Consider the following 19603-nt stretch of genomic DNA (forward strand, 5'->3'; position numbering starts at 1 on the left):
AGATGGTTCATGTGAAGAAGGGCTTGGTGATTAGTTCACCAGTGGAATCAACTGTGCTAGTACTGCATTACATCAAGTAAGTGGAATGGCTGGAGGTACTCCAGAGAGGTTTGGGAAACACAGCCCTATCTTATTTCACTCTGTAAAAACCTATTTTAACATGTTTTTATTGTTTGAACAGGGTCTAAAGCCTAATGTGGTGAACTCTAACAACAACCTGGTGACGCTGCCTGAGCTGGAGGCCTGGACGTGGTACTGTGTCATGGTTCAGTCTCGCTACGACTACTACAACAAGACAAGCGGCTACACGGCACCCCAGTGCATGCAGACAGAAGGTAAAGACTTTGAGATTGGTTTTGAAATAGCATGACGTGTTTGTGTGTGTAACCTACCTGTATCCGTGTGAGTAAGTATACTGGATGAGTGTGTTTTTTTGTATATATATTTTTTTTACAGGAGTATTTACACATTAATGAGGGCACTGTAATCTGAAGGACACTTGTGTGATTGTCTTCATCCACAGGTGACACCCAGTGGAGGCAGATCTTCCTGTACTTCCTGGTCTCCCTGGTAGTATGTTTCCTGCTGGTGCTGCTGCCCTACACCTTCTTTAGGTTCTACAGAGTACTCAAACACACCTTCTACCCCACCATCCAGCTGCCTGCATACATCCAGGAGGTAGGCTGTACATGGGCTAACAAGCACACACATCCTATCAAATTGTATTTGTCACATGCGCCGAATACTACCGGTGTAGACCTTACCGTGAAATGCCTACTTACAAGCCCTTAACTTCTTATGGTATAGGGGACGCTTGCGTCCCACTTCGCCAAAAAACAGGGAAAATGCAGCACGGCAAATTCAAATAAATTGATATAAAAATCAAACTTTCATTAAATCACACATGTAAGATACTCAATTAAAGCTACACTCGTTGTGAATCCAGCCAACATGTCAGATTTCTAAAAGGCTTTCGGCGAAAGCATAAGAAGCTATTATCTGTTGATAGCACAACAGTAAACAAAGAGGGTAGCATTTTTCAACCCTGCAGGCGCTACACAAAACACAGGAATAAAAAATAAAACATGCCTTACCTTTGACGAGTTTCTTTTGTTGGCACTCCAATATGTCCCGTAAACATCACAATTGGTCCTTTTGTTTGATTAATTCCGTCCATATATATCCAAAATGTCAATTTATTTGGCGCATTTGATCCATAGAAAAACAGCTTCCAAAATGCGCAATGTCACTACACAATATTTCAAAAGTTGCCTATAAACTTTGCCAAAATATTTCAAACTACTTTTGCAATACACCTTTAGGTATTTTTAAACGTTAATAATCGATCAAATTGAAGACGAGTCTAACGCTACTTTTCAAGTCTTGGCCAAATCTCAACAGCGTTACCCTTTTCCAGGATGGCCTTACTTCTTCATTGCACAAATGAATAACCTCAACCAACAACAAGTTCCTAAGAAATATTGTTTGCCAATGAGAACTCAGTGAACAGACAGACCTAAAAAAAAAAAGGAATTCTCTGGGTTTTGCCTGCTACATAAGTTCTATTATACTCACAGACATGATTCAAACAGTTTTAGAAACGTCAGTGTTTTCTATCCAAATCTACTAATAATATGCATGTCTTATATTCTTGGCATGAGTAGCAAGAAGTTGAAATTGGGCACGCTATTTATCCAAAAGTGAAAATGCTGCCTCCTATACCTTTAAGAAGTTAAGCAAAAATGCAGTTAAGAAAATGGAGTAAAACAAAATTGACTAAATAAACAAAAGTTTAAAAGTAACACAATTAAGAAGCTAAATACAGGGGGTACTGAGTCAATGTGCGGGGATACAGGTTAGTCAAGGTAAATTGTACATGTAGGTAGGGGTAAAGTGACTATGTATGTACAGTGCCTTGCGAAAGTATTCGGCCCCCTTGAACTTTGCGACCTTTTGCCACATTTCAGGCTTCAAACATAAAGATATAAAACTGTATTTTTTTGTGAAGAATCAACAACAAGTGGGACACAATCATGAAGTGGAACGACATTTATTGGATATTTCAAACTTTTTTAACAATTCAAAAACTGAAAAATTGGCCGTGTAAAATTATTCAGCCCCCTTAAGTTAATACTTTGTAGCGCCACCTTTTGCTGCGATTACAGCTGTAAGTCGCTTGGGGTATGTCTCTATCAGTTTTGCACATCGAGAGACTGAAATTTTTTCCCATTCCTCCTTGCAAAACAGCTCGAGCTCAGTGAGGTTGGATGGAGAGCATTTGTGAACAGCAGTTTTCAGTTCTTTCCACAGATTCTCGATTGGATTCAGGTCTTGACTTTGACTTGGCCATTCTAACACCTGGATATGTTTATTTTATTATTATTTTATTTTTGAACCATTCCATTGTAGATTTTGCTTTATGTTTTGGATCATTGTCTTGTTGGAAGACAAATCTCCGTCCCAGTCTCAGGTCTTTTGCAGACTCCATCAGGTTTTCTTCCAGAATGGTCCTGTATTTGGCTCCATCCATCTTCCCATCAATTTTAGCCATCTTCCCTGTCCATGCTGAAGAAAAGCAGGCCCAAACCATGATGCTGCCACCACCATGTTTGACAGTGGGAATGGTGTGTTCAGGGTGATGAGCTGTGTTGCTTTCACGCCAAACATAACGTTTTGCATTGTTGCCAAAAAGTTCAATTTTGGTTTCATCTGACCAGAGCACCTTCTTCCACATGTTTGGTGTGTCTCCCAGGTGGCTTGTGGCAAACTTTAAATGACACTTTTTATGGATATCTTTAAGAAATGGCTTTCCTCTTGCCACTCTTCCATAAAGGCCAGATTTGTGCAATATACGACTGATTGTTGTCCTATGGACAGAGTCTCCCACCTCAGCTGTAGATCTCTGCAGTTCATCCAGAGTGATCATGGGCCTCTTGGCTGCATCTCTGATCAGTCTTCTCCTTGTATGAGCTGAAAGTTTAGAGGGACGGCCAGGTCTTGGTAGATTTGCAGTGGTCTGATACTCCTTCCATTTAAATATTATCGCTTGCACAGTGCTCCTTGGGATGTTTAAAGCTTGGGAAATCTTTTTGTATCCAAATCCGGCTTTAAACTTCTTCACAACAGTATCTCGGACCTGCCTGGTGTGTTCCTTGTTCTTCATGATGCTCTCTGCGCTTTTAACGGACCTCTGAGACTATCACAGTGCAGGTGCATTTATACGGAGACTTGATTACACACAGGTGGATTGTATTTATCATCATTAGTCATTTAGGTCAACATTGGATCATTCAGAGATCCTCACTGAACTTCTGGAGAGAGTTTGCTGCACTGAAAGTAAAGGGGCTGAATAATTTTGCACGCCCAATTTTTCAGTTTTTGATTCGTTAAAAAAGTTTGAAATATCCAATAAATGTCGTTCCACTTCATGATTGTGTCCCACTTGTTGTTGATTCTTCACAAAAAAATACAGTTTTATATCTTTATGTTTGAAGCCTGAAATGTGGCAAAAGGTCGCAAATTTCAAGGGGGCCGAATACTTTCGCATGGCACTGTATAATAAACAGAGAGTAGCAGCAGGCCTCACAGTGGCTAGCATGTAAACAACAGTAATATCTAGGTATCTTTGGGTGGGTGTGTGTCTCTGGGGTGTTGGGATAAATTGAGTAATCGTATGCTGCTCCCTCTCCCCTCTCCCCCCCACCCCCACCACCAGTACCTCTGTGACTCCTCCCTCGGCTCTGAAATGCCCATTCTCCTCACTCCTGAGTCAGAGCTGTGCTGTGATAATCTGAGCGTGTACGCCGAGGTGGTGCTGCTGGAGATCCACATAGCTCCTCCCTTCACAGCTCCCCCCTCAGGGCTGCAGCATGACAGCAGCAGGCATAGCCGCCAGGGCAGTGAAGGCAGCGGAGACTCTGGGGTCTACTCCACAGAGGAGGCTCCGGCCAGCAGGGTTCTAGTGGTGGGGGTGAGCCAATCAGGAGAGACAATGAAGTGGAGAAGGTCAAGCTGGAGGAGATGGGGGAAGAGCCTGGAGACGAAGGAGTTCCGGATGAGGGAGTTGTGGATGTGTGCGTCTGAGGAGAGATGGAGAGCGAGAGGAGCGCTGGGTGGAAAGACTGTAGGTGATGGTTGAAGAATTGTAATAGGGAAAGGAGGAGGGTCATACAGAATGTTCTCTGAAGTCTGTCTTTCTAACCCTCAAAGGACACTTTGAAGTTGATGACATCTCGCTTAAAAGACATCACACAGATTAAAAGACACATCTCAAAAGTAAGGGTGTAACGGTAAACATATTCATACCGACTCGTTCGGTATGGGGGACCTCTGTTCAGTCTGCACTGTGAACCCAGATTAAAACATAAACAATTTTACTGTACCAGTCAAACGTTTGGCCACCCACTCATTCCGGGGTTTTTCTTTATTCTTACTATTTTCTAAATTGTATAATAATACTGAAGACATCCAAACTATGTAATAACATACATGGGATCATTAGTATTCAAAAATGTGTTAAACAAATCGAAGTATATATTTTAGATTCTTCAAAGTAGCCACTCTTTGCCTTTGAAAGCTTTGCACACTCTTGGCATCCCTCTCAACCAGATTCATGAGGTTGTCACCTGGAATGCATTTCAATTAACAGGTGTCTTGTTAAGTTAATTTGTGGAATTCCTTTCCTTCTTAATGTGTTTGAGCCAATCAGTTGTGTTGTGACATGGTAAGGATGGTATACAGAAGATAGCCCTATTTGGTAAAAGACCAAGTCCATATTATGGCAAGAACAGCTCAAATAAGCGAAGACAAATGACAGTCCATCATTACTTTAAGACATGAAGGTCAGTCAATCCGGAAAATGGAAAGAACTTTGAAAGTTTCTTCAAGTGAAGTCGCAAAAACCATCAAGCGCTATGATGAAACCGGCTCTCATGAGGACCGCCACAGGAAAGGAAGACCCAGAGTTACCTCTACTGCAGAGGATAAGTTCATTAGAGTTAGCAGCCTCAGAAATTGCTACCCAAATAAATGCTTCAGAGTTCAAGTAACAGACACATCTCAACATCAACTGTTTAGAGGAGACTGCGTGCATCAGGCCTTCGTGGTTGAATTGCTGCAATGAAACCACTACTGAAGGACACCATTAAGAAGAAGACTTGCTTGGGCCAAGAAACACGAGTATTGCACATTAAACCGGTGGAAATCTGTCCTTTGGTCTGATGAGTCCACATTTGAGATGTTTGGTTCCAAACGATGTGTCTTTGAGACGGAGAGTAGGTCAATGGATGATCGCATGTGTAGTTCCCACCGTAAAGCATGGAGGTGTGATGGTGTGGGGGTGCTTTGCTGGTGACACTGATTTATTTAGAATTCAAGGCACAGCATTCTGCAGCAATACGCCATCCCATCGGTTTGCACTTAGTGGGACTATCATTAATTTTTTAACATGACAATGACCCAGAACACACCTCCAGGCTGTGTAAGAGCTATTTGACCAAGAAGGAGAGTGATGGAATGCTGCATCCGATGACCTGGCCTCCACAATCACCCGACCTAAACCCAATTGAGATGGTTTGAGATTAGTTGGACTGCAGAGTGAAGGAAAAGCAGCCAACAAGTGCTCAGCATATGTGAGAACTCCTGCAAGACTGTTGGAAAAGCATTTCTCATGAAGGTGGTTGAGAAGGTGGCTACTTAAATCAAAATATTTTATATTCTTCTAACACTTGTTTGGTTACTACTTGATTCCATATCTGTTATTTCATAGTTTTTATTCTACAATGTAGAAAATAGTCAAAATCAAGAAACCCTGGAATGAGTAGGTGTACAAACTTTTGACTGGCACTGTACATGGATATTTCACTAGGCCTATAGGCTGCATTGTATGCCTCTTGGGTAAATCTGAGCAACAACAAAAACATTTCAGGCTATCCCGTTAAAACAACTAGAGACTACAGAATGTGCACGTTGTAATTACAATTTGAATCTTAATTGATGGATCTCTAACTGTCCTTTTTGAGAGGCACAGCCAGGAAATAGTTCTTTCTGTCCAATGGCGAGTGGTGGGGTCGATTAACCAGGAGGATTCCCCATCACCAGTTTGGGAACATTTTGGCTTCCCAGTAAGATTATTGCAGGGATGGACACAGAGTATGTTGCCAGTGCTGGAAGAGAATAGCCTATGCAGCTGCCAACACCTCAACATGTTGACACAGTTACGCCGACATCACGCCAGTATTCCTACCACCAGAACAAGACGGCAACTCAAAAAAAACAACACAACGTCGTCTCCCCGCTGCATTCAAGCAGCCCTTCGCAGCTGATTCTGACCGGGCCAAAATAAACAAATGACAAGAGCGATAGGTATGTTTATTACCATGGAAATGCGCCCATTCTCGGTGGTTGAGAAGAATACAGCGTTTCAGCACTTCTTGAAAGTGCTCAAGCCACGTTACGAACTTCACCCACTCGCACCCATTTCAGCAGATGGGTAGTACCCACTCTATATAAGCAAGCTGAAACAGAAGTTGTCAATAAATAGGCCAATGCACCCTGTGTTGTGCTTACTACAGATGGATGGACCTCCCAGGGCTACGGAGAGCTACTTAAGTGACAGCCCTTCACATTTCCCTCAACTGGGAAATGAAAAGTACCGCGCTACAGACACGCCCCCTTTATGAGAGTCACACAAGTGCACATATTTTTCTCTTGGGAAGAAAACCTTATAGCATAGGCTTCTACAATGTCTGAGCCATGTTTACATGTTGATTTCACACACATATTGCACTTTATTTTAGTGTTGTTGAGTAATCATGTGTTTTCATTTAAAAAAATATAAACAAAAATGAACTACAGTAACTGTTGACATTTTCCCGCTGTACCAAATCTGAACCGTAGCGCGACCCCAAAACCAGGTTCTGTGAACTTTTACACCCCTACTCAAGGTACCATCCATAGCCACCTTGTGACAGGATGGCATGTTATTAATGTGATTCCTGTTTTGTCTTTATTCTACCTTCTCACTGTGACAGTTGTGAATTTGTGCCTGGGTTGTTCTGGGAATCCCATGTTGCTCTGTGTTTTAAGGGCATAGAAACAATATTAAAGGTGGGAGAGGAAGGAGCATCTATCAGATTAAGAATATCAACAAGACCCCAGCCCACCTTTCTTTTCTATGGCCATGCTGGAAGAGTGTAGTGGCATGGTATCGTGAGATGGGCGTGCTCCAAACTACATGTCAGACAGTGCTGGTCACTGCCAATGGCATGCCTTCTTTTTCCAGCTAATTCTGTGACCGTTGGTCCATTGGCATGTATGAAGACTGACTGCTGCAAGATGTTGTGTGTTCCCCTATACTGTAACTAAAGCGGTAATCCCCATTCAAAATAAATGAAGGAATTCATGGGGAAACAGGGTAGCTCATCAGTTTAAACAGTTAAATTTGAACATTTTCAATCACAAGTATGGTGCAGATAATCAACCTCAAGTTTGTCCAGTCAAGACATCTTCAAAACGAAGCCCATCGTGCATGTTGCTTTTTATGTACATGTTAAATGTATTAGTTTGTCCTTTTTATGATTCTTATAGAATCTGAAATCAAGAATAGTGTCATGTTTTCTCTCTGAGACCTTCTCATTATTTGACTTCCTCTTTGTCATGAAAGGTGCTTTGCTCCAACTGTTGCTGATTGGACCCCTGAGTCTTAAAGAAGAACTGAATCTCGTGTGTGATTTATTTGAAGGTCTGTTATTGATGCATTTGTTCTCTGAGCTGAAAACTCCCCTGTCGAACAAATACCTCCTAGAGGTTTTTCATTGTAAATACAATAACATTTTGTCAAAGTTAAAAAAGTGGAAATTATCAGCGTCACTTAAGTTGATAAAAGTGACATAAAATATTTTCAACAAATAACCATAATGTATATCAGCTAAAGCCTCAAAACCGAAGCCAATACAAATGTGAATTTCCTATGCTTTATTATTATAACCAGCTACAAACAGCTCTTTGTATTACATGCCTGTACAGTTGAAGTCAGAAGTTTATGTACACCTTAGCCAAATACATTTAAACTCAATTGAGATGTACAAACTATGGCCATGCTGTCAATGAAGCATGCCAATGTTGAATGTTTTATCATTTTAAGATTGGAAAAGACACCCTTGATCCCAGACTTGGGACCAGATAGCCACTCCACTGAATAGCAGGCTAGTGATTGCTTTGCAATGCTTGACGTTAGGATTTGCCAGTAAATTGTCGACTTGATTCATAATGATGACTGCTAGCTAAGATTTTGAAAGTATGTTGATGACATGATCCGTCCAATCAAAGCTACTTTAGATGAAATTACGTCAGATCACATATCTGTGGTCAATGACCTCGAACCTTCTTGGGTGGGCACTTCAAATGTAACTCTATGGCAGCACCCAAGGGGCTTGAATTTTCGAGTTTTACCCTACCCTGACTACACAGCTTGCAAAAATACATTTGGAAATCTATGTTATTAATTTATTGCACCCACACTGCTCGTGCACGTCAACGAGCGTCTGCGTTGCCACGGGCTAAAATAGAAGTCCTTTCTATTTTTTACATTTTTTTTAACCAATTTTGTGAAATCCAATTGGTAGTTACAGTCTTGTCTCATCGCTGCAACTCCCGTACGGACTCAGGAGAGACTAAGGTCGAGAGCTATGCATCATCCTGGAAGGAGGAGAGATCACTAGAAATTATTTGGTTGACCGTTATATGTGTGGATTAATTGTCGGAGTAGGGGACGTTGTGCATTTCGGGTAAAATAACAACTCAATGTTTATATCCCAGGACAAATTTGCTAGCAACAGCAAGCTAGCTAAATAGGACAAGTGAGCTAGCAAGCTAACTAGCTAAATTTCCATACATGTTTAATGCTTTTCGACCTGTCCCTAAATTAATGTCATTGGTTCAGAGTTTGTTTTGCTATTTTAACCTGCGTGTCGTGATCACGTTTGGTGTAGTGTTGTACATTTCATGTATTGTTTAGAGTTTTGTCGCCCCTTCGCTGGCATGCATATAAAATAACATGTTTGTCTCACCAAGATTGACATGCTAAAATTGCCACTGAAAGTAGTCCTGGTGAATAGTATGCACAAAACAATGGTTGTCTTCATGTATATCTTTGGTCATGCTGTACAATACTGAACATGCTGTATTATTGCATCCAAATTGAGTTGAATTCATATTAAAGTATTTAACTCGCCTCATACGTCTTGCCTAAGTGTTTGATTGCATACTGATTCATTGATGTTGTAACATGCTGTGAACTTGACCTCTGTTACATTTGTGATTTCACTTTTTTGTTATTTAAAAAAAATGAGTATCGGTCACGTGTGGCATTGAGAGTGCGTGCTGCTTCTTCCAGACAGTGACTAACTTTTAGCACTGTAATTTTGATTTCCTGTGTGTGTGGTTGGTTTCTACATTGAATTGTACTGGGGCGGAAAGGTACGATCGTGAACACACGCTTCCACGTGTGTAGGGTATAATGAGAACAACGCAATGCCGCGCATCCTTGAGAGGTCTTGTCGCGGTGACTGAAGAAGGGTCGACGTGGAAATAGAGGGGAGGGAAGCGATCAAGACCAGGGATCAAGATATGAAATTACGTCTATTTGCATGGCCAGTTTTTCTCCTTGCATACACCGGTAAATATTTTGATTCAAAATGAAAGCGAAACGACAGACCGCTCCACTCGGCTTATTTTTGCAATGATTGAGCGGAGAATAGACATTTTGATTCAAGTAAATCCCACCTAAACAAGTGTTACAAATTAATCTAAAATCTTGCAATATTAATCGTGTATAGTCATTGTGTATTCTCTGAACTGTACCAATCTTTGAAGATTTAGGATGAGCTGCCACACGGGTTTAAAAATGATGTACATAACATAATAAAACAGGCTGAAGATGTCTTGGTTTCCTTTTCTTTCTCAACATCCTGTGCTACATGTCAGTAAACTGTCTCGTCTAGGCAAAGGTGTGTTATGAGTGGTTCATATCTTAACCACATTAATTCGAATTCTATTCATTTCACACTCCTTCCACAACAGCTTTATCATGTCTTAGAGTGATACTGCTCCAGCAGACTAAAAAGTCTCAGTAGGCCTAGATGTTGGTGTAATGTCGTCATTGTCCTCCACCTCTGCTGTAACGTTACTATAACATCAACACTGCTGTGATACTAAAGAACATCTGAATTCTGACATAATTCTGGCGTTTCCCTCAGTGTTTGCTGCGCTGCCTAGACCTTATAATGTGAGGATGGATGCAGTGAACACTCGATACATCATGAAATGGGACTGGAATCACTCCATGGCCAATCGCAACATCACGTTCACCGCTCAATACACATTGTGAGTACCAAGAGCCTTTCTTAATCCAGGACAATAAAAGGTACATATTCAGTCAAAAATATGCTTATTCTGTTTTACTCTGCTTCAAGCATGCTGTCTGGTACTTGAATGAACCTCACCAACAAGCTAGCCATTTTTCCTCTCTTGTCTCCTCATAGTTCTCATAAACAGTTGGACGAGAGGTCCTACACAGGGATGTGTATCAGGATAACTGAGGAGAGGTGTGACTTCTCTAGGGAGCTGGACTTCTACATGGGGTCATACATACTGAGAGTGAGGGCCGAGGGCAGGGGTCAGATGTCAGACTGGTACAGGCTGAAGTTCGTTCCTGATGAACATGGTGAGGCCAACAACATCTGTAACTGGACATGCACACTTTGGCTGTGTGCAAGCTTTTGTTTCAGCCCAACTCCAACACATTTTTTGTCACTTAGCAGAGGCTCTTATCCAGGCAAACTTAGTGGTAGGTGCATACATTTTCATACATTTTTCATACTGGTCCACTGTGGGAATCGAACCTACAGCCATGGCGTTGCAAGTGCCATGCTCTAACAACTGACCTACACAGGATTCATAAAACACACCTGATTCAAATAACTGTGGTCTAAAATTAGTTTGTTGATCATTTGAATCATGTCTGTAAAGTGGAACAATGCTAGCCTACAGACTTAAAAACAGCATGTGCTCAAGTGCCATAGGTTATTGCAGTTGAGGCTGTGATGTAGCCATTGACAACACTGTTTGTTCCTGTGTTACAGCGGACCTAGGCCCCCCATCCCATGTGGCGTTCGATCCAGGGGACACTATGTTAACAGTGAGCTTCAGGGAGCCAATGACGGAGCAGAACACCCCCATGAGATCTGTGTTAGACATGTCCTTCAGTCTGCAGTATTGGGAGAAGCATTCACCCAGCAAGGTCAGGACTCACTTCAACAGCTAGGCTTTTATGGTTAAGTAGTAGTGATTATTCACAAGTAGAGTGGTGGTAGGAGTTTTGTTAAGATGGGAATAAACGGCAAACCGCCGTGAACAGCTCTTTCGGAAGCACCTGCGGAGGGCCAGACATGTCATGTCATCTCATGTGCACAAGCAAATAGCGCCACTCCACTGACCTTTCTCGTAACATAATATCCTCCAAACCAATTATAAAACAAACTGTGCTGTCTTTTCTTTGAAGTCTAGCAGCTGGATATGCTGTGATAAGAGACCGGGGGGTGGGGTGTAACATGTCCTCTGTCTAAAAAGGACACGCTGCATTGCCTTTTCAAATGTTGCCAGATCAAACAAGTTTTTGGTGTATTTGAAGCCTGCAAAGATGAAGAAAAGGTTTCCATTTCTTCTTTGTTCACTCTTCAATGCCTATCCTCAAGTGCCTCACTTGTGTTATTGTCCCCTGTTGTGTGGTTGGGCCATGTGACATAGAAAAGAAGGGCAGGAAACAGGACGTGAAGGAGCTTTGGTGGTTTTCTCTCATAATCCATCTGTTACTTACATACTGTTGTGTCTTTACTATGGACTACATTATATTTGACATGCTATTTTATCAAATCAATTCTCTGTAAATAATATAACCTGAATAAACATATCATGTAAATGTAATTAACTAGGAAGTCGGGGCACCACGGAAGAATGTTTATAGAGCTGTTATCTTTCGAATAAACTCTTAAAGACCCGTTAATCTTTTATATCAATAGCAGTCAATTATTAATCGTCACCTTATTCAGTCTTATCTGAACGTCGTAAATTTCTTGGTTATCTTCACGAACCCTGGCTAACAAGTTGAATCAGCAATACAAAATTTGGTTGAATTGTTTATTTACTAAATACCAAAATAATCACACAGGATGGATCATACATTGATTACTAATTATATAATAAAAGAAAACGTCCCTAGCGGACAAAACTGATATGACGGCTGGCTGGTTACACAAAGAAAGGGGGTTGGGTTTGAATGAAAGCGCGGGAAGACTGAGGAACAAAAGGATTGTGTCTCTATCGGACCTTATGAAGCTATCCTATCGTAAATACAGAATTTTATGCACTCTAAATAACCTCCCATTTGAAAAAGGAAAATGCAAGAAATATATTTACTCTGAGCTGCGCTTCGATAGATTGTTAGAAGATGGAAGCCTGAGTTGCCCAGCAGAGATGTCCCATATCCTTTGAAGAATATTTCTGGTTGTAGGGCGGATACGTTGTCGTCTGTCGTCGTGTGGTTGAACAGTTACATTGTAGTACCCTGTCTTTCTGAAGAGATTGTCTGTCCTTTCCTAGGCCACGCACGTTTACAGCTGCTGCTGCTAACTCGACTTCTAGGATGTATAATTTCTTTAGTGAATAAGAGTTCAAAGTTGATACCAAGTTGCCATACTCAGCTCGTGTTGTATTCTGGCTGGTATAGTTAAAATGTATCCTTCCAGCGTGGCAAATGTCACCTCCACGTTGAAATTTGCCCTTTTGAATGCATCGACACCAGTCCTCACTTCATCGGGAACTAAAGTTAATTTCATTAGGTTGTAGTCGTTCAACCATTTGCAACCACAGCTCCTGCTGGGATTTGCTTAGTCTGCCATGAATTGGGTCACGGGGCCTCTTACAGAAATGTACAAAAGGTGTTGGTTCATAATTTCCAACCAATGCCTATTCACTTGGGCGTGGCCACTGAGTGAGCATATTTTACTGATGAAAACAATTCATTTTAAAAAGGTTAACATCACATTACATAATTTCACAAATAGTTACATCTTTACTCATTCATTTAATACAAGAATTAGATGCACACCCTATAATTTAAAAATGTACACATTCAGAGATATAGTTGTGTGTTTCCTGTCCTTCATGAGGTCCCCAAATGAAACACACTCGTCATAACTGTCCCTTAAGTGTCCACGGACCCTTCCCACATTCTCAAAAGTGGACATATTGTTTAATTCTCCCATTTTGGAGATTTAGGTGTTTGGCCAAGTCTCTGTTCTGGGAGACTCTCTCCCTCGATATGGCATGGTAGTTTCTACCCAGTATTTATGACCTGAGGTAATAAACCTGGGTTAGGAGAGCGAGTGAGAGGGGGGCTATGATCTACACCCAGAAAGGTCCACGTCATGACTGTTGGAATTGGCTAAACTTTGAACATTGAGATATTAAATGATAAATCAGAAGCATAGAATATAAGGAGTGAAAGAGACTGGCTTTTATGTTATGTTTATAATCAATCTTCAGGTTGTTTTTAGTCATAATAATCAATAATATGTCAACCGGACAAAAGCTTTGTCAATATAAAAGGAAAACAGGGTTGCACGCATTAAAAACCTCTGGGACACTGCAGTGTCCACTCATTCAGAGTGGTCTTACACCCTCATTTTTCAGAATACAAGCCTGAAACAATTTCTAAAGTCTGTTGACATCTATTGGAAGCCATAGGAAGTGCAATTTGAGTCCTAAATCGATGGAATCTGTATAGACAGTCAATGGAAAACTACAAACATTTTTAAAAATCCACTTCCTGGGTGGATTTTTCTCAGGTTTTCTCCTGCCATATCAGTTATGTTATACTCAGACATCATTTTAACAGTTTTGGAAACTTTAGAGTGTTTTCTATCCAAATCTACCATATATGCATATCCTAGCTTCTGGGCCTGAGTAACAGGCAGTTTACTTTGGGCCCGCTTTTCATCCGGATGTCAAAATACTGCCCCCTATCCTAGAGAAGTTCAACAATTGGAGGTGTACCTGTGGATGTATTTCAAGGCCTACCTTCAAATTCAGTGCCTCTTTGCTTCACATCATGGGAAAATCAAAATAAATCAGCCAAGACCTCAGTATAAAGATTGTAGACCTCCACAAGTCTGGTTCATCCTTGGGAGCAATTTCCAAATGCCTGAATGTACCACGTTCATCTGTACAAACAATAGTACGCAATTATAAACACCATGGGACCACGCAGCCGTCATACCGCTCAGGAAGGAGACGTGTTCTGTCTCCTAGAGATGAACATACTGTGGTGCAAAAAGTGCAAATCATTCCCAGAACAATAGCAAAGGACCTTGTGAAGATGCTGGAGGAAACAGATACAAAGTATCGAAATCCACAGTAAAACAAGTCCTATATTGACATAACCTGAAAGGCCGCTCAACAATGAAGAAACCACTGCTTCAAAACCACCATAAAGTCAGAGTACGGTTTGCATGGGGACAAAGATCATACTTTTTGGAGAAATGTTCTCTGGTCTGATGAAACAAAAATAGAACTGTTTGGCCATAATGACCCTCGTTATATTTGGAGGAAGAAGGGGGACTCTTGCAAGCCGAAGAACACCATCTGAACCGTGAAGCACAGGAGTGGCAGCATCATGTTGTGGGGGTGCTTTGCTGCAGGAGGGACTGGTGCACTTCACAAAATAGATGGCATCATTAGAGAGGAAAATTATGTGGATATATTGAAGCAACATCTCTAGACATCAGTCAGGAAGTTAAACACCCAAGCATACTTCCAAAGTTTTATCAAAATGGCTTAAAGACAACAAAGTCATTTTTGACATTTTTGTTGTTGTTGAGATATCTGAAAAAAGTAGAGCTCACTGCTTTATCAATCAATGTCACACCTTTTTGTTTTTTCAAAATGCTCAACTCAAGTACTATTTATATGTCTTACTGTGTGCTTTTGTCTACATCATACAGAAACAAGAGAAAGTTTTTGAATCCACAGAGGGAACATTGTTCCCGCTGAAGCCCTGGACAGAGTACTGCCTGCAGGTCAATGCATTCAACAAATTGTACAATAAGACCAGCCCATACACGCAGCAACAGTGTGTGAGGACCCTGGGTAAAATTGAGAACCATTTACACACCATTACATTTAAATCCACATTGTCCCTGAAAAAGGGATCTTTCAGATTTGAGCTTAACATCTATATTGACGCCTGCTCTGTTTGTCCCTTTAAGGATATCCTCCGGTGTGGAAGGTGTTGCTGGCTCTGCTGGGCTGTGTAGCTCTGATGACGACAGTGCCTGTCTACAGATGCCACAAAAAGAGAAAAAGTATTGTCTCAAAGCACACATTTCCCAGCAGTATACTGCATAACACACAGGATACAATATCCCTTCTCCTCCTGCCTCGGGAGGAGAGCTGTGTGGCCACAGTTGTGGTGGCTGTACAGGTAGAGCAGACAAGCCAGGGTCAACAGCAACAGGTCAAGGGTCAGGGAGATGTTGAGGCGGAGCTGGACAGTGGCTCCTCCTCCATCCAGAGAGAACAAGGCAGCTCCAGTCAGGACTCTGGGATCTACTCAGGAGAAGACAGTGGAAAGAAGAGCGCAGGATCAACAACAACAAGTCAACCTAAAGAGACACACTGAGAAGAAAAAAAATGGATCCCCATAGCAAACTGCTGTAGAGCAATTAGTGGAATTTTGGGAAGCAGGCTTGGATTCACTGTCAAGAGGAGAGCTCTTGGGGAAATTCTCTTTTAGTCAAATTACTTTTTAAGACATTTTTAGACTAGCTATAAGACCCATTGCAGTTGAGTTTATTGAGTTGCCTGGGAATAATTGCCAATAATGCAGGTTATGGAATGTACTGTATATGTTATTATTTTTACGTTATTCCCATGCAATAGGAGATATGAAATATATTTTGCTCAGATAATTCACAGGCCATTTAGAGTTCCCCTGTCCAGTGTTCTTTTGCCCATCTTAAACTTTTCTTTTTATTTGCCTGTCTGAGATATGGCTTTTTCTTTGCAAATCTGTCTAGATGGCCAGCATCCCAGAGTCGCCTATTCACTGTTGACGTTGAGACTGAAGTTTTGCGAGTACTATTTAATGAAGCTGCCAGTTGAGGACTTGTGAGGCGTCTGTTTCTCAAACTAGATACTCTAATGTACTTGTCCTCTTGCTCAGTTTCGCACCGGGGCCTCCCACTCCTCATTCTATTCTGGTTAGCGCCAGTTTGCACTGTTCTGTGAATGGAGTAGTACACAGAATTGTGCGAGATATTCAGTTTCTTGGCAATTTCTCGCATGGAATAGCTTTCATTTCTCAGAACAAGAATAGACTGACGAGTTTCAGAAGAAAGTACTTTGTTTCTGGCCATTTTGAGCCTGTAATTTATCCCACAAATGCTGATGCTCCAGATACTCAACTATTCTAAAGAAGGCACATTTTATTGCTTCTTTAAGCAGGACTACATTTTCAGCTATTCTAACATCATTGCAAAAGGGTTTTCTAATGATCAATTAGAATTTCAAAATGATAAACTTGGATTAGCTAACACATGCCATTGGAACACAGGAGTGATGGTTGCTGATACTGGGCCTCTGTACGCCTACGTAGATATTCCATTCAAAATCAGTTTCCATCTACAATAGTAATTTACAACATTAACAATGTCTACACTGTATTTCTGATCGATTTTATGTTATTTGAACCCCTCTGGGATATGTGGGATGATAGCGTCCCACCTCGCCAACAGCCAGTGAAAGTGCAGGGCCCCCAAATTCAAAACAACAAAAATCTCATAATTAAAATTCCTCAAGCATACAAGTATTTTGCACCATTTTAAAGATAAAATTCTCGTTAATCCAGCCACAGTGTCTGATTTTAAAAAGGCTTTACAGCGAAAGCACCACAAACTATTGTTAGGTCACCACCAAGTCACAGAAAAACACAGCCATTTTTCCAGCCAAAGAGAGTCACAAAAAGCACAAATAGAGATAAAATTAATCACTAACCGTTGATTATCCTCATCAGATGACACTGATGAGGACTTCATGTTACACAATACATGTGTGTTTTGTTTGCTAAAGTGCATATTTATATTTAAAAAACTCATTTTACATTGCCGCGTTATGTTCAGTAGTTCTAAAACATGCGGTGATTGTGCAGAGAGCCACATCAATTTACAGAAATACTCATCATTAATGTTGATGAAAATACAAGTGTTATACATGGAATTAGAGCTATACTTCTCCTTAATGCAACCGCCGTGTCAGATATTTTTTTTACGTTACGGAAAAAGCAAACCATGCAATAATCTGAGTACAGCGTTCAGACAACAGAGCAGCCAAAAAGATATCCGTCATATTGTGTAGTCAACATTAGTCAGAAATAGCATTAAATATTCACTTTTCTTTGATGATCTTCATCAGAATGCACTCACAGGAATCCCAGTTCCACAATAAATGTTTGATTTGTTTGATAAAGTTAATCATTTATATCCAAATAGCTTTTTTTATTAGGGCGTTTGATAAACAAATCCAAACGCGCGTTCAGGTCCAGCCGAACATCGGACGAAAAGTTCAAAAAGTTATATTACAGGTCATAGAAACTTGTCAAACTAAGTATAGAATCAATCTTTAGGATGTTTTTATCATAAATCTTCAATAATGTTCCAACCGGAGAAGTCCATTGTCTGTAGAAAAGCAATAGCTGTGGCACTCTGCCAGACACTGGGCTCAATCCCCTCTCATTCGCCCCCACTTTACAGTAGAAGCCTCAAACAAAGTTCTAAAGACGGTTGACATCTAGTGGAAGCCTTAGGAAGTGCAATATGACCCCATTTACACTGTGTATTGGAATGGCAAAGAGTTGAAAAACTACAAACCTCAGATTTCCCACTTCCTGGTTGGATTTGTCTCAGGTTTTCGCCTGTGATATGAGTTCTGTTATACTCACAGACATCATTCAAACAGTTTTCGAAACGTCAGAGTGTTTTCTATCCAATACTACTAATACTATGCATATATTAGCATCTGGGACAGAGTAGCAGGCAGTTTACTCTGGGCACCTTATTCATCCAAGCTACTCAATAACCCTGTCACCAAGAAGTTAATGGACAAGTGCTTTTCTTTAAAAAACAAGGACATTTCTAAGTGACCCCAATCTTTTGAACGGTAGCATAAGAATATTTTGAAAATAAATACACAACGCAGAGGATGAGAGGATTAAAAACTAGAGTACTAATGGTCAATAGTGAATTGTAAATAGGAGTTGGGTTTCAGTTCATCATATGTTAGAATCTGTGGAATGTCACTTCTGAACTCAGTGACTTGTGCCAGGTTTTCATTGGTCTGTACATTGAGTCGAGAGCAGGATACTTGTTATTTGGCTATTGGCCAAGTTGTACTGCAAGGACAACCCCAGGCTAGGGTGGGGGGTTATAAATGGCATCATGTTCCTTTGTTCAGTGGGGAAAAGCTGAGGACAGGGGAAACTGAACATCTACCTTCCAGCACAACATCTTGATTTGTCAAATAAATAATAATAATCTGAATAAACCTATTTTTCTCCCCCTGATTTGCGTTGGAGTTTGTGTTATTGAAGAATAACATAAATTACTAACAGTAGTGTACCTAAAAAATCTATAATAAAAAAAAAATGAATTAATGAATGAAGAGATCCCAGTATAGGGAGACGGGCTCAATTCCAACATCCATATTAGCATACCACCGGTGTGCATACCACCACTTGAACAATTCAAATGTTTACTGTCACGTGTCCTTGGGTATCTTGAACAATGCTTCAAGTTGTTATTATGTAAGTGATTTGCTACTGTACTGTAAATAAGAATCATTTAGGCTTCTTTTTGAATGCCGGTCAAGATATTAATGAACCACTCAAATAAAATACCGACTCGAGATCATCTTTAGCCACAGTGGCAGTCTTTAAGGGCATGTGAGGCAGAGCTTGTTTTGAATGTTATTTTGGCATTAATGCTTGTCACATATGAGTTTGCAAACAATGTGAAAAAAATATTTTTAAAAAGCACCAAAACACAGGTGTTTCAGCCTAGCTCAGTGCATTCTGTGGTAGTGAGGCATCCAGCGGACAATACAGAGCGTAGGGGTTGGTAATGTTCTCTAGTTGCGCCGTGATTGGCTCAGTGTTCTGTCACTCATGGGGACACAAAGTCACCGCAAAATCTACAGGGAGAGCTCGAAAATTCAAGCCCCTTGGGTGCTGCCATAGAGTTACATTTGAAGTGCCCATCCAAGAAGGCTCAAGGTCATTGACCATAGCTAAAATGACATCAAATCACGTTATATCGACATTCGCTTTGATTGGACTGATCATGTTAACATCATACTTTCAAAAGCATGACTTCTGCTGCGCTGAAAACAACTTGAAACTCAGAACTGGGAAATCTCAGAATTCAGTGAGTTCAAGACAACTGGGAACGTTTTGAACGATCATCCAACTCTGAATTGCAAGTCGGGAACTCTAGCC

At 40.8% G+C, this 19603-nt stretch overlaps 2 protein-coding genes across 2 annotated transcripts in view; both read left to right on the top strand.

The window, feature by feature from the left end:
* The window catches only part of LOC118386068 (interferon alpha/beta receptor 1a-like), a 36949-nt gene extending 27711 nt beyond the window's left edge, over positions 1-9238 (top strand). The window contains exons 5-8 of the mRNA XM_035773465.2: positions 182-335; positions 524-678; positions 3716-4123; positions 4210-9238. Of these exons, the coding sequence (XP_035629358.2) occupies positions 182-335; positions 524-678; positions 3716-4123; positions 4210-4287 (795 nt within the window). The 3' untranslated portion in view covers positions 4288-9238. The remainder of the gene's footprint in view (positions 1-181; positions 336-523; positions 679-3715; positions 4124-4209) is intronic.
* A 128-nt stretch (positions 9239-9366) lies between these two features.
* On the top strand, positions 9367-18673 carry LOC118386069 (interferon alpha/beta receptor 1a-like). Its single transcript, XM_035773466.2, has 6 exons — positions 9367-9676; positions 10257-10383; positions 10542-10723; positions 11142-11299; positions 15060-15204; positions 15324-18673. Exons 1-6 carry the CDS (start codon positions 9628-9630, stop codon positions 15734-15736), a joined length of 1074 nt encoding a protein of 357 aa, XP_035629359.1. The 5' UTR covers positions 9367-9627; the 3' UTR covers positions 15737-18673.
* Positions 18674-19603: the final 930 nt, after the last annotated feature.

This window comes from Oncorhynchus keta, chromosome 7 (genome assembly GCF_023373465.1).
Source record: "Oncorhynchus keta strain PuntledgeMale-10-30-2019 chromosome 7, Oket_V2, whole genome shotgun sequence".
Taxonomy (NCBI): Eukaryota; Metazoa; Chordata; class Actinopteri; order Salmoniformes; family Salmonidae; genus Oncorhynchus; species Oncorhynchus keta.